The following is a 16,272-nucleotide window of genomic DNA, read 5'->3' as shown; positions in this document are numbered from 1 at the left end:
CTTGGCTTACAGACAAATACAACAGTATCACTGAACCACTGAGCTGGAGGGGACCATGATGATCATCTAGCCCAACCCCCTGCACAACAGGAACCGTTTGCCCAATGTGGGACTTGAACCAACGAAGCTGAGATTAAGAGTCTCATGGTCTACCACCTGAGCTATGTATCCCTACCTGTAAGGTCAAACAAAAAGTGACATGGAAGGTTCATAACTGGATCTTCCAACTTATTTCTGTTGACACTTAAAAGCAGGTATGAGAGGGGATATAGACTGGGATTTACTTTTCCCCGCTGTGGTCTTTCTCCAGTTTGCCTCCCTAAATTAGCTGTTAATTTGTGGGGTCTCGTCTCTTTATTCTTTCCACGCTTTTTAGTGGATTAAACTGCATCAGCTATGTGATTAAGACACAAAGATTCTCAAAACTAAAATCCATTGTCAAATGAAAATTCTGGCAAATCAAGGAACATAACCAATTCCTACTGAGAGCTAGCTACATTATTTGGGGTTTTTAAAATCATAAAATCAACACATGGAGGTATCTTTTCCATACATCAGTGAAAGATACCAGATAACCCTCTGGGATGATCATTAAATCAGTAAGAAAAAAGTAAGTCATGGCAATACTGCCACATGTTTGCTTCCACCAAGATATTTCTCTCTCTCTCCTTTGCTCAAAGGTCATCACCATACTTCATTCCTTGTTCCTAATGATACCAGTGGGTGTGCTTTTGATGTTTTCTCCTATTCAGAATGATATATGGCATTATTCACCCCACTAGTTGGCTTTCTAGCCTTGCAAACAAATATAAACATTAGGGGAAGAGAAGCAGCCACCTGTAAAATTGGTGAGAAAAACAAATACATGTCCTCCAACGCAGACCCAGACTGGCAATCTTGCAGCTCTCGGAAATGCTAGAGGGGCTCGTGTACTCAAGGGTTGGGGTATGTGTCAATATCCGTGGAGGGAAATATTGCATCAAATGGATCGTGCCTGTGCACAGTCCTTGGATTTATTTCTCGTATTTACAAAGCGCTACTTTGGTTTCACTGGCTGGTATTCTGGGAAACAGCAGGAAGATGGAAGGTTCTTTCTTACCCATCAGTCCCTTAGCATGGAAATAATAATATTTGGTGTGTAGTATGCTAAAAAGCTCTTACACAAGGGGAAGACAGAAGGCCATGATCCTTTTGCTGCAGATTCTAGAGGAGTCTGGTGCTGAAATCCGAAACACAAGAGCAACCTCAGTGTTGATTTTATACTCCACAGAATCTGCTACAGGATATGCTTCCCAATATCCCAGTTAAATAAAAGTACTTGTATTTAATTTGACAGTGGTTCTTAAGCACTGCTGCTTCTGGAAAAAGCCCCAAAGGTCCCCATGGAACTTTTTTCCAGAGTAAACTCTGTAGGATTGCACCCTTGGCGGATTTGAATCTAAACAATTTGACTTAAACTGGCCAGCGTGAAAGGGCAACAAAAGCCAACTTCTCTCTCTTTCTTTCACCACCTTTATTCTGGCGGGGGGGGGGAGAGACCCCAACCTAAAACAAAAGCCTATTATAAGATTTAGAACAACCAAAGAATAGGGAGGGGTAAGACTCAAACTTTACAGTATCATATCTGAAAGCTGCACCTTCAGGTAGAACAAGGAAAGGGGAAAAAGGGGAACAAGGAAAGGGAAAAAAAGACAAGCAATAACAATCATGGGCAACATAGACACATTTTGGGAGAATGTATTCATTTTCATGAAGTCTGCTTTCTAATGCTTTGGAAGGGGTAGAATTTTCTGTGCTTAAATCAAGAGTAGTGGGTTGAAGTGGAAACATTAAAGGAGCAAACTTCAAGCCACACACACTGGGGCTGCAAGAAGTGACAATTTTCCTGTTTCTTCTTACACTAGTGGTCAACAACAGCTTTTATCTGAATGCCTCAGCTGGATCAGAAGCATTCATCACATTTTTGTTGTTGTGGACCAACTGCAGATGCTATGTATTCCTAGTATACAATCTGAACTGGGACTGGTGTGCTATAAATGCCAACGCCAGTTCTTAATCCCAATTCATTGTTGTCCCCAAAGCAATGAATAGAATCGGTTCTGTACACACGCAGGCATCTACGCTTCATCTCCATTGCTTAGGCCATGTACGTATAGTAGTCGGCAGTCTTTTCTCCCTTTACCACATATAAGCATAGGGCAGGATAGCAACCTTCTTTGAGCAAAGACTTTCACTAGTGGCCTCTAGGGCTAGGTGATCTATTGGTACATTGCCCAAAAACAGTTTGAAGTCCATATTGTGATATCGGTTTCATAGTTCTTGACCTGGCAATATATCGTGAATCATGATGTGTGTGTTATGAAAAATCACAATGTGGGAAAAACCGTGAAGCCAGCCAATGCCTCTACATAGCTCCATCCTTATTTCAGACACTGTGATATATCAGTATATTGCGATGTTTAACTGGTGATATATCACGAAGCTGAAAACAAGCTCCATCCTTATTTCAGATATTGTGATATGTCAAGTATATCACAATGTTCAGCTGGTGATATATTGCAATGTTGAAAACCAGATCTTGCTCAGCCCTATCTAGTGACCTCTGGGAATATGATTTGTTTGTATGATTCTTCTAACTCCATTTTTTATTTATATAGTAAAGACTTTCTCTGACTGAAATGCTTCAGACTGCAAGTGAGGAAGGGATTGCATGTGTGCTGCCTCAGGAGAAAAAAAAGAAGTTTCTTGCCCATAGGAAAAGAGTATAATGAGGAAGAAGGTTGGGATGAACCCATCTCCTATTTCCTATATGTAGTAGGTGCTTTAATGCGACAGCAAAAAAGCAATCCTTCTTTACTTGCAACCTGAAAGAACTCAGTCCAAGGAAGGGGAAATTGCCATTTGATTCTGCTGAATGTATAAACTGGCCTTGGCCTAGTTCACTGTGATCTTTGCTAGAAAAATGGCTCCACTACTAGTCTAGACAGTCTGGAACTACCTTGCATCCTTTTGGCTGCTTTTCCCAACCACCCCCTTGCTTCTGTCTGCCAAGCTTTGGACTGACTCCTGCATTCTTGTCTTGACAACTGGATCTTGCACGCCTGCTGTAAATACTATGTACAAAAACTCCAACTGCCATCCTATGTGCTCTCCCAAGCCACCCTTTGCGTGGCGTGCAGAGTGAGTCCTCTACATTGCCGAACACTGTGGCTACCCCAGCTGTTTCTCTAGCACTTGGTGGAGATGTAAGCTCAGATTGGTGCTGCTTTTCTAGTGATATAGCAATGCTGTATTATTATTAATGCAATGCTACAGAAGCTGCTCACGTATATGTGCTCTGTCTCCTGGCTTGACAGGACTAGGTCTTTTATTAATGCCAAAAGAAACTAAGGGTTCCAGCATGGTGTTGTGGTTAGAGTGCTGGACTAGGACCTGAAAGAATGGGGTTCAAAACCCCGCTCAGCCATGAAGCACACTATGTGACCTTGGGCCTGTCACTGTCTCCCAGCCTAACATACCTCACAGGGTGATTGTCAAGATAAAATTAGGAAGGAGGAGAACCATGCAGGCTGCCTTGAATTCCTTGGAAAAAAGCTATAAATATAACAATCAATCAATCAATCAATCAATCAATAAATAAATAAATAAATAAATAAATAATGAATATAAAGTTGACAATAGCTTAAAATAAATAAGTGTTTTTGCAGTGAGCACTGATGAGAAATGGAATGTATCCTAAATAAATGAATTTTCTCCAAGCAGAAAAGTATATGTTGATTATCAGAGGACGAAGGAAGTTTAGCAAACTCACATTATTTAAGAAATGGGTGATGCACTGGAGTGAAGCAATGCAACACAGAAAGATGTTCTGCTTGTTTTGTTTATTTTTGCAAGATGTCTGCCTATCATTGTCCTGGAAACGATACAATAATCTAAAAGCAAAACAGGATGTAAATATCTCTGGCAACTGACTAGAAGCATTACTTCAAAAAAGATTAAACCATTACAAGATTACAGCACTGTCCTTCATAGAACTATACATATTTGCTTTTAGAAAGTTGTGTTTCATCATTGGCACAACACACCTCACTTTATCAGTGATGCAAACCTACATTCACACTGCCTCCTTTCCATAGCTGTACTTCTCAAGTGTCTGCATTTAAGAGCCCTCTCTGAAAAATGTGAATACCTAACACAGCACACAGAGAGCCGGTCATACCAAAACTCAGCCACAGGTAGGATTGTGAGTAAACCACAATTATGTGTAAGCTGAAGAGAGACCAAGGACTGTTGCATGGTGGGCATCTTCCTACCAACTTCATGTTTCATTTAGAATGAACATGAAAATAAGCTTCTAGCCCTTCTAGTTGGTGAGCAGTGTTTGAAATCAGCCTGGCGCCAGACACGTTTTGCTATGGGCTGGCAGGTCCAATTGCGACTACATGGAGAATTCTGGGTGCCAGCTTGGCAGCCACAGTTTAAAAACCTCTTCCTTAGTCCATCGTTAATATCGTTTCCATTTCCACTGTGTGGGTTTCTCCTTCCTGCACTGGGACAAGTGAATTGTTGTAAGAGCAAGCTACAGTCAAGCAATGTAGTTGAGATCATAGAATCATAGAATTGTAGCGTTGGAAGGGACCCCGAGGGTGATTTAGTCAAACCCCCCAGTGAATAGACATTCCGTTGTGGTGACTGCAACCTAGATTCAAGATGCCATTTGGCGCTCAGCTTATATACCTGAATTTCTAACACTGTAGAGATCTCAGAAGAGAGGAAGGCAGTACAGTACCTGCCTGTCCTTGCATCAGATATCACTGCTTTCTACCTCCCTCTAGAACACTGTTCTACTAAGTATAATATCTAGTGCTGAGCATCAGCACCACAGTGGTGACTTCTGCAGAAACGGCTATCTCCCCAAGATCACTGCAGCCTCGATCAACAGCAGTCCATTTGCAGACCAGCTATAGGAACTTTGAGATGGCTGTGGGAAGTCCTTACTCAATATCCTAAGAACAGAGTGCAAGCTCCATAGAAAAGGAAATGTTTTGAATACAGAAGTTCTCAGGTTCGATCCCTGTCACCTTCAGTTAAAAGGGGATTTCATTGTTGGGTATGCTCCCTCTTAAATGAATGTAGGGTTACAATCAAGATTAACACTGGTCTAGGTGAGAGCTAGGAAAGAAGTCTGGTTGGTGAGAGACATACCACCACCACCTGCCATGGTGGGAAAGACCTTCTTTTGGGCAATTCTGGAGGTCTGTTTTGTTGATAAATTGCTACTGGACTGCATTGGGTTGCAATGTTTTGCTTTTAATAACTGGCATAGTATTCCTCTTTCTAACAGCTGCTATATATTACTTTAAAAACACCTGGGTGTTGGTGTTATATAGCTCCTGGTGTTCTTATTCTTCCCCTTTATGAGAAGCACATGCATTTTAACAAGCTTAGGGAGGGCAACGTGGGCCTCCCAATCATCAGCATTCTCGGTAGGGGCGATAAGGTTGTTGTGGAACACAGATGGGCCCATTAAGGGAAATGGGGATATTTTATTTTATTTAAACTTCAAGGCTACCCTTCATCTGGAAAGATTCCTGGGTGGTTTACAAGGAATTAATAAAGCACAATTAAAACCATGAAACAAAGCAACCGTTTAAAATAATGCAATACAAAATGGGCAAATAACAGCAGCAAACATAATACACCCATCCACCCAGGGCTTCCACAATCTAAACGATTCCACAAAGGGCCAGGATGAACAGGTATGTTCTGACTCGGTGTTGGAAGCACCAACTGCACCTCCAGTGGAAGAGAATTCCACATTTGGGACACCACTGCAGAGAAAGATCTTCCTAAAGGGTGTATCCCTCTTCTCTTATGATGTTTGGATTGACAGAGCTCCATGCTGCATTTTATTCTGCCTTGGAAACAATGTATGAACAATTCTGGCTTATGCATGGACAGTCCAAAACACTGTGGATGGTTTGTAACACTGTTGAGATGCTCAGTCCCCACTGTCCTCAGGCAATTGTTCATCTACTTAACCAAATCAACCTTTGTATTTAATTTACCTTGTGCTGCACTACACACTGACCTCATTCTTTCTATTTTTGACTTCATCCTTGTTGTCTCCTGAGTTAGCCTTCGGTTTCTCATTCCCCCTGGTTGCAGTACACAACAGCTGTTGTTGATTTCTGCTGCAAATGCTCCAAAGATATGTTTTGCAAAACAGACGGTAGCATTACGTATGGTCTGTTAGCATTTTTAAACTGTGCCTACAATGGATACTGTTGTCCCCTTCATGCAGTAGAACCACTATTAGTTTTTTATTCACTTTATTCCGAAAAAAAGGTGGCTAAGCTACCGCATCAGTACCTCCAGATAAGCAAGTCCACTTGGAACCATTCTAACCATTGGAACCATTTAGTGAAGGACCAGCCAGCTGAGATCAGTTATGTGCAAGCAAGATTTCAGGTTCCATCCTTGACATATGATGAAAAATCTCACAAAGATGTAGTCCAAAATATCTGGAAGGCACCAGGTTGGCAAAGGCTATGCTATACACATGTTTTCTGCAAATTATGATGTGTAAGCACACACCACAAATCAGAGGGAAACAAGAGATAGTTAGAAACACTGAAATGCAGAGGATTTAATGTGGATGCTTTGTAAAAAGTGAGAGAACAAAAGGCTGAAATTCCACCGGGGGGGGGAAACAGGATTGAAACATGTTCTGTGACAACCAGAGCCTTTGAGGCTGGGGGAGAAGTGGCTGGCTCCATGCTCTCTTTCTTCTACATTGCATTTCCTAATGGTACTGTGAACGATGGGTATCTCTCTTTGGTCCCTCCAAGCTTCCAAAAGAGACACAGCCATCTTTTTTGCCTCAGTACTTCCTGGTTCTCTAGGTCTCAAGGCTCATCAGTCCCATGTCCCTTCTAAGGGTCATTGTGCACATGCCCCAACCAAGTACACCACTGATGCAGGAAAAGGACAGTGGGGAATGCAGAAAGAAATTTAAAATGAACATATTCCTGAATGAAGACAGAGTAAGCACACATTCATGCACCATTAGGTTATTGAAGCCGGCCCAATCTCAGTAAAAAGCTAGCCATAATGGTCAAAGAAACTCTACGGAAAAAAATAGTTACGGTATGTCTTGATATAAAACATGATAAAAGCAATAATAAGATCTTCCCTGGTTATAAAACCAATTTAAAGTAAAAGGCCTGTGACAAATGGAGCCTATGTACATGCAGGCATTTATGATTTAAAGCACAACTGGCCAAAGACTTTGTACTAGTGAAACCTACACCAATTTTATAATTATCTTCAGTGGGACATGAATGCGATGCACTAGGCATAAATCACATTTTACCGGTAATTGCATAGCCACCTCATCTTTTCTGCACGTTCTGTTGATACATTAACTCCCTGCTGCCAACTTCTTGCTGTTCATATATCAATGCCTTCCCCTTGTCCTCATCCCCACCCCTGTACTCCATTTAGTTCATATAGCAATCTACTTCCCTGCTTTCTGTGCCTGTGGACAGCTAGCATCCCCAGGTGGTCTCCCATCAAGACAAAGGTCGGGATGGAGCCTGCTTAGTTTCTAAGATCAGATCCATAAACGTATCTCTGAAATTGCCAATTTCTTAGGAGTTATTGGTCAATGCAGCTCCTGTTTGTAGTCAGCACAAATTATGTCAGCCCTGTACATGAGTAGAATTTACGTCTGACTCCTTAGCAATGGTATCTCGTAAGGAATCAAAATTTGCAGAGGGGGCCTTATTGGTTAACCCTCTTCTTTGCAGCACACAGACATACATTTTCCCTCCTTTCCATATCCAACCGTTAAATCAGGGGTGGGAACACTCTGCAGCTGGAGGGTTACATTCCCTTGTGGGGAATCTTCCAAAGGTCATATGCTAGCGGTGGGTGGGGTGAGAGGTGAAAAGGAGGCAAGACAATATATGTGAATTTGACATGTACGCTGTGCTATGTTCCAGTCACACAAAAGTGTGTTTCTGAAAGCACACATGCACACACCTCCATCCAGGCAAGCTAGACATTATCATAGTTCAAGGACACATTCCAGCCAGGGGGTGGTGAGGGGTGTGGACTAGGAAGGACGTGGGGCTTGTGCAGCGCTCCAGGGGTCGGAGAGAGAAGCTACCATCTAGTGGACCTACACAGAAATATTGATTGCCCTCAAGTCATAGGAAAGGTATCACAGATTTCAACAACATTCCAGTTTCTGCTTTCTTCTAACTGGTGGGTGCTCTTCTAGCATTTTCAGATTATTGTTCTGAAGACCCCCCCTCAGCCTATAATCCAAGACCTTTTTGGATTGCCAAAATAGTAGCATCCAAATAACGTTTTTCCATATACTCTAGGTCTTGTATTTAAGAAGCCCTGGAGGGTTCTAGTTATGCACTCTTTAGAAACCTGTCAGAATTAGGCTGTACAAGCTGACAGAATACTATTTAAAAAGTCAAAACAACTGAATGAAGACCGCACCTGCCTGTTGGCAAGATGGCCTAAGATACCAATAGCATGAAACACTTATTGCTTATGCATATTTCTGTCTTATGGTCTCTCTCTCTCTCTCTCTCTCTCTCTCTCACACACACACACACACACACACACACACATATTCTGGTTTCCTATAAATCTGATCAAATCTTGCGCAAACATTTTGATACATTGTATATATTCTTTTAGATGCAGTGATTATTTATTAATTCAGTTTAATAATGTTTTTGAAATCATTTGTATCTGACCTTTCAGGCCTTTCTCTAAAGCAGCTCATAAGAAGACAGAAAGAAAACATGACAACATCCCGTCAAACCAAGTCCAGAACAGAATTAGCCAAAACGCAAGGATAGAGATCAAACATTCAAACAAGATTAAAAGCCAAGCAAAATACAACAAAGTCTCAGCAACTCACTTAAAAGCTTAAAAGGGAGCCAATCTAATCTCTCATGGAAGGGAGTTCCACAACTGAAAAGTTTCTCCTAACATTTTGTTGAAACTTGCTTCAGTGCAGTTTCCACCTGTTTCCTGTGCTCTGGAGCAACATATTCTGCAGAACAGCCCTTCCGACATCTGAACGCCCTTGTCACGTCCCCCTTTAATCTTCTCCGCACCAACCACACTCAACTCTTTCAACTGTTCCTCAAAGGACTTAATTTTCACACTCCTCGCCATTTTGGACACCTTCCTCTGGACATGCAGGAATGACATGATCAATGTAATGTCTGTACATTACAATGTCTTACAATGTGGAACTCATAACACCGTACTTCAGATGCAGTATAGAACAGAGTGGAACTATTACTTTTCATAATCTGCTCCCATTAATGCAACTTAATACTGCATTAGCTTTTTATCACTCACATTGCGTTGCCGGCCCATGTTCAGTTTATGATCAGCTAAGTCACCTAGATGCCTTTCATGTGTACTGCTGCCATGCCTGGTTTACCCATCCTATATTGAAGATTTTGATTCCTGGTTCCAAAAGGCAGGATTTAACATTTACCTCTATGCAGCATTTGCTATAGCATTTCCTCTGGGTAAGGAAAAAGAAAGCACAAAATAGCGCAGGCATGTGGGTTTAGAAGCATAGCTTTAGACTATGGTCTAGTTCTCATTAAGCTAGTAAACCTATGTCTGACTTACACCTCTTAATTGCAAGTATGCCTCAATATTTCTACTTGCAAGAGAGAAAGGCCCAAAGAGGTAACAAGGCAAAGAAAAATTAGTAAGAAAAATTGGAAGGAGATAAGCTATTAGTGTGAAACAAGCCCTTGTTGATGCATGCTTTGTGTGTGCTTATACTTTGGTGTATCTTCTACATAAGGCATTTTTGGTGGATGTTGAGTTTTGGTTCCTTTCATTCACTGGGAGAAAAATATTTGTCAGTTCTAAGGTGGTAAAACAGGAAGACTCAAGACAAACCTGTTCTTCGTACTGATCTCATGAAACAATTATACTCTGAGAGATTAACCAAGAGCTTATTTGTTATTAGTACAAGGACAAGAGCCTATATAATTTGCTCCCTGTCCTAGAACAAAACAGCTATTGTACCGACAGGCAATTATTCGGAGGACTGTGATCAATTACACTGCGAACTGTTTCTGGTGTTTAATTGGGTTCTTAACCATTTAAACTATTAGATTTCATCTTTAGACAAGTCTCTTTAATCAAGGTGGAATTGTTTTCTAGCTATTACGGCTCAGAAATGCAGCCTTCATCCTCAGTACTTCTCCCCTGGGATAACTAGTAGATTGTATAATTCAGGTTTTGTAAAATGTTCCAAGATATGGTCAGATTTGTTCTCGCGTTGAAGGATCTCTCACAAAAGCAAGCAGGTAGGTAATTTGGCCTTACTCTCCGACCCTTCACAGAAATTAATGTCGGTCTGTGTAGACTCACTCCCAGAAATCAGTTTTAACAGTTGAGCAGAAGTTAAAAGCAAATTAGTTTTCTGTTTTGCTGAACATGCTACAATTTTGGTTTAATTCCCAAAAACATGAAGTCACTTGCACGTAGACAGGAGTCACTGGGAAGACATATGCAGAACCTCACACTCCATTTTAGTAGGACAGATTTAATTCTCAGGCAGGCATACAGAACTCTACGAAACACTTAAATAATCAGAAACAACTTTTTTTTATTAAAAAAAAAATGTGTGAGCAAAACCAATCCTTCAAAAATCTTCACACGAGCACCAATTGAAGGACCTCAGAGCCGCATCTTCTCCAAGCTACAAGTAATTCCAAGCCAAGTAATTCACTCTCTGGCTGTCACTCTCAGCACTCTTCCCCAGCATACCCCTAACACTACTTTCTTATACATCCCAAATCCAAACAATAACCTTTTCATTCTGCTTCCCCACTCAGTCTCTCCCAAACAACCATGATTCCAACTCACTTGTACTCTCTGGCTTGTATCCAACCAAGTTTTACTCAGAGTTGGGTGGTTTGGCTGGTGCCTTCATCATACACTTTTAAGCACCAGGCGTTCCTCTTCAACCATGCCTTTGGCTAATTAGCATCCGCTACCCTTTTAAACGTGTTGTGGGAGGGGAGAGTATTGGTTTGTTTTTGCTCTTATTTTTATTATGTATTTTGTGGCTTTATGGTGTACTTTTATGTTGTGAACTGCCCTGAGATCTACAGGATGAAGGGTGGTATACAATTAATTGATTATTAATGGACCAAAAATAGTCATGTTCATTAATTTCAATGGTCCTATGATGAGTAGGGCTAGCATTGGATACAACCCTCTGTCTTATTCTCTAGATTCCCCATGGCTTTTTCATTCCAAGCAATGCTCAATTCTACTTTTAGAATTGTACTAGAATCCCTGTGTATTCATCTCAACCCTAAACAGAAGAGCAGGCAAAAGCCACAACTTGTTAGAATCTCAGCAACAAGGGGGATGGGACGGGGGACTGCCCTTTAATTAGTTGAAATTGCCTGCCACTGTTTGGCCAATTCCTCTAATACACATATTGAAAATGCAATTATATTATTTGGTTTTATGATTACGTTGTACACCACTCTCGGTATTTTTAGAAGTACAGGCAGCTTTCGCCAACCTCGTATCTCCCAGATGTTTTTAGCTACAGTTTCCATCATTGCCATCATCCGCCATGCTGTCTGAGGCTGATGGGAGTTGTAGTGCAAAACCTCTGGAGGTCCCCAGGTTGGGGAAGGCTGAACTAGGAGAAGCACTTCTGCTGATGCAAGGCACAGCCCCTGATTTCCACTAGTTCCTCCTACCCAACAGCCCCCCATAAACTTCTCCTGAGCTTTGGGTGGCCTTCTGTAACAGCGTGGGACAGAGAAATCAACTGGATGTCATTTTTACGACATCTTTCTGTACTGAATTCATTATAACCCTTTGCACATACAAGACATTCCTCTATACATCATTATTTCCACTTTGTAAATGGAAATTGGAAGCTGAGGGATAATGGACTTGATAAAGCCATCCAATGGCTTGGTTTGCACATAACACTAAGCTATAGTTAACATTAATCAAGCTTTATAAACCAACAACGATTTACGAACATGGTTTGTCTGTGGTTAAGAAACTATGGTTTAGCTGCTGGGCTGGGTTCTGGCAATCAAATTAAAGTATGGTATAAGTGCTATGCGCAAACCAGGTGTGTTCATGGATGAGCTGTGATTTGATGCCTGGTCTCTTATGTTAAACTCCCATGCTAATTTCTATATATCAATCAAGATTGCCCCTGATCAAAATCTAAAACAGTACTTTTATGGCCATTTTGGACCTTGCCTTAAATCAAGCTCATAAAAGCTTTTAAACCAAGTTAGGGTTAGCATAAGTCTGCTTTAGAATGAAGCATTATCTCACAAAATACAACAAAAAACTATGCTTCATTCCACACATTTTTATATTGGTACGTGTGTGCCATTTTTAAAGAGATTTTTGGATTGCCCGTAAGAATAAGCCATTTTTTCAGTTTCAGGCTCTAACCATTATTTAAATCTAATTACCTTGCAGTAGTGGTTTTGTTTTGTTTTTTAGGAAAAAGCACCACCACAGCTGCACTGTGGAGGCTGTCATATTCAATTGCTTATGGCTCTATGAGTCATTTAAGAGGTCTCTGTTCCAGGCATTCTATGTAATCTGTTATCAGAGGGTCTTCCCTAGAATTGGAGAGGAGCATGATTGAGGCAGGTTTCTACAAGTGGTGGCTTTTATTGGAATGCTTTCCATTATAATTCTACTATACTATAAAGTATTCAGCAGCATTTAATTTCCACCTGCATTTTACAAACAGATTCTAAGGGACACTATGCCCACATTTTCCTGCAATTATAGCCAGTACGATTTTTTACAGCATAAGAACAGAAAAATATAACTAATACAAGCAGGCAGTAATAAATTAAATACAAAAACAAAATCAGTAGGATCAAAAAGCAAACAAAACAGTTGCAGAATCAGTCCTCATATCTTGGAACATGAGTTTCACTGCACAAAGGCTTCATTCTCAAAAGACCTGGTACAACAATAGTACTTTTGTTTGCCTCCAGAAAATAAAAATAAAAATAAAAATAAGGAAGTGCTTATGCCCTGGGGGATGAGCAGAACTAGAGTAGCACATTAGCAGATCTTAAAAGTTCAAACACCAGAATGGTGCTGACAGCAAAACCCTATATTCTGATGTAGATGTTCCCAATATGCCATCTCCAATCAACTTCTATGGAAGTTTGCAACACAAAAACATCCTGTCTCTGGCATGCCCACTGTATCCCCAGTTCCTTACATATACACATTGGATTTCACACCTGTACACAGCCCACATTTTATGATGTATACTTTGGTCCCTATATATTCTTATGCAAACATGTTGTCCAATGTGCAGGTGTCAGGAGAGCTCAGGAGGATAGCAGTGGGAGGGCACAGTCCTCACTGTGCACCATTCCTGATCAAACTTTGGCATGTATCTTACATTTCCTTTTTTATTTGGAACCTGTTTGGTCTTGCTCTAAAGGTAGTAAGCCCAGGCATAGCAAATTTAGTGCCCTGCAGGTGTTGTTTGACTCCAGCTCCCTTTATCCCTGACCACTGGCCACGTTATCTGGGGCTGAAGGGAGTTGGGGTCCAACAATATCTGGTGGAAGGTGGGGAATATGTGGGATACGTCTGCTTTCTCTTTTAAGACAACCAATGCATACATTACAGCAAGGCATTACCAATGATAAAGATTACGATAATAAACTTTAATCCATCACAGTTATTTACTGAAGCAGGCGGGGCGATGGCAAGCAGCAATTCCATTTATTTTCCTAAGGCTTTTCTGTAATCTACCTATTTGGCACAAATGCCCTTTTATCAAAACAAACCACTGTGTTCACCTTTCTAAACTGAAACTTAAGAGCTTGGCATTTACTCACCTCACTGTTGTGGCCCCTTAAATTGAAGTTGATGCGTTGCGGAGTGTTCCGGTCTCTTCTACAATGGCTGGAGGTGAACGTAACACCCACAACTCCTCTGCCATTGCCCGTCGCCAGCCAGCCTTCCTCATAATATCGCCTACGGCAGACAGGCTTCTCCTTCTCACTTTTAGGAACCCTGCCTTTCCAAGAGAGGCAGAGGATGTTGGAATCACTACAGAGAACAGGCCCATGTTCCACTGCGGCATACATGCTTTGCTATATATTTCCCTTTTGGCATAAGAAAGTACTATGTCTAGTGCAGAAAATGTAAATCTGACGCTTCTGTTTTATTGATAAGCTCAAGAGTTTCGACAGATCAGAATACGAAGTGGGGAGGAGAGAGAAGGTCAGTTTTTATAAATATCCACCAAATGCATAGTGAAAAATTTCTCTATAAAAGATGACGACAGTCGGCTAAGAAAACGTAATGCTTAAAAAAACCAAAACAAAACCAGGTTCATTTTGATTTGGAGTCATTGGAGTGAGGGTACACTTATCCTTTGGAGAAACAGCTACTGCAGAAGAGGCGTTCAAGGAAACGGCAAGCCGTCTTTTTGCTCAATTGGATATAATCATCGTACAGCCTGAGATTTCCAGTATAGCATGATGCGATTCCAGAGACAAAGGTTTGCAGATGTGTGGGTTTCAAGTAACTTAAGGCTTTAAAAATATTTCCTTCAGTTGGATTTTCACACGTTCATAAATATCGGACATTCATCTTTCCTCAAAGCCACCCTCTGGCAGATCTTCCCCGTCAGATGAAATTTCCGCTGCTAAAGCTGAAATAGATTGCATAAAGGGGTGGGGGGAAAGGCACACAGACCGTGCGAGACCGAAGACCAGAGTTCTGGGAAGTTACCAATGTGCCAAGCCAGGTGGGAAAGCCCTTTCTGAACTCAACTGCTCACTGTTCAACCCAGCAGTCTCTGCAATCCAAAGGCTGCCCCATTTCCTTTGCAGCTGGCGGCTTCCCCACCACCTCCAATGGAGTCCCTGTTTATCACACTGTCTTGCCTGCTTCCTCACAACTCACAGCCACATGCAGGCATGAAAAGAAAAGCCCCTTTGCACTTAGCTGTCGTTGTGTTCTTGTTGTTCCTTAAACACTCTGAACCTTTTAAGCTTCTCAAACAAAGACATTCACCTCATGTAAACTCCAATAGTTTGGGCTGTTTTTATTTTATTTTATGCCTTTGTCTTTTCCCTTTTTTCCACTAGGAGAGAATTGTAGGACTCGCTTTTCATCCTCTTGTTAAAAGAAGTGCCAGAGCTGAAAGCACATCAAGTAAGCGATTATTTGCAGATCCTGATGGATTCAAGAAGGCCAATTAGAAATAGTCTGGGGAGCCGCACAGAAAATCCAACTTCCCTTTCCTTCTACGGTTTCCCATCATGCCTCCTCTGCGCATCCAATAGGTTCCTTCCTTATTGATATTTCTCCAGAGTGCAGATTCATAATTTTAACACGTTTGCAGCTGTAGAATGCGTTTAAAAAGTGTTCCAAATGCTTTGAGTAATATTTATTATCAAATATTTGTACCATGATACAAGGAACCCAAATAAGAACTGCATTAACAGTAAACAGGAGAAGAAAAAGCAGCAAACTGAGCTGCAAAACTCAATACAGGATGATAAAGTCTGTGAAGCTTAATCGCTAGATCTGTCCCACTGCTCCTAAACTTGCCTGCTTCCAGTCATCAGCCCACGATTACTTGTCACAACTTAACAGGCGGACATATGAAAACCCCACTGCATCAATCAGAGTCCAGCGCAGAAAAGCACCAGAGATTTGCGAATTATTCCACTTTCAGGGATGCCAATATCAATCTCCCCTCCACTCAGACTGTTTTATTTATTTCATAGAGGTATTTGTGTAATTTGCTCTGTGCAGAGGGTGTTTTTCTTATGCTGCTTCTTGGAAGGGTTTTCCCCCCACTTGCCACAGACCGTATGGCAAACTGACCACTAGTAACAGATGGCATTCCATGGGATTTTGGTCTTTGTGCTGTCAGGTCGCTCCATCTGGTGCTTGAATTAATTTTCATCCATGGCAAAAACTCTCCAAAGTATGCAACTGCCAGTCTGTGGGTCTGCAGAAATGTGTTTGTATATATATGTGTGTGTGTGTTTGTGTGTATGCATACATACAGTATATACAGGCACTCCCTCAACTTGGCAATCTGGGCTGCATCTGGTGCCGCAGTTTGGCTATGGCAGTCTAGCAAGCCATCTGTCACTTATTTGAGTTGGGACTCTTTGGGTGCTTCCAATTCTGTAAAATAAAAAATAAAGAATTATA

General features: G+C 41.3%; 1 protein-coding gene across 5 annotated transcripts in view; it reads right to left on the bottom strand.

Annotated features, from left to right (window-relative positions):
* TULP4 (TUB like protein 4) overlaps nt 1–16,272 on the bottom strand; it is a 107,254-nt gene that overhangs the window by 59,437 nt on the left and 31,545 nt on the right. For all 5 annotated transcript variants that reach the window (XR_013983901.1, XM_080998346.1, XM_080998344.1 and 2 more), the window contains one exon: nt 13,932–16,245. Coding sequence is in view for 4 of the 5 variants with exons in the window: in XM_080998346.1 (XP_080854472.1) it covers nt 13,932–14,183 (252 nt within the window). In the remaining variant the exon portion in view is untranslated. The remainder of the gene's footprint in view (nt 1–13,931; nt 16,246–16,272) is intronic.

The sequence above is a fragment of the Podarcis pityusensis genome, assembly GCF_964106645.2.
Source record: "Podarcis pityusensis genome assembly, chromosome: 3".
Lineage (NCBI taxonomy): Eukaryota > Metazoa > Chordata > Lepidosauria > Squamata > Lacertidae > Podarcis > Podarcis pityusensis.
Note: the sequence above shows the minus strand (reverse complement) of the source record. Positions and strands in the feature narration are given on the sequence as shown.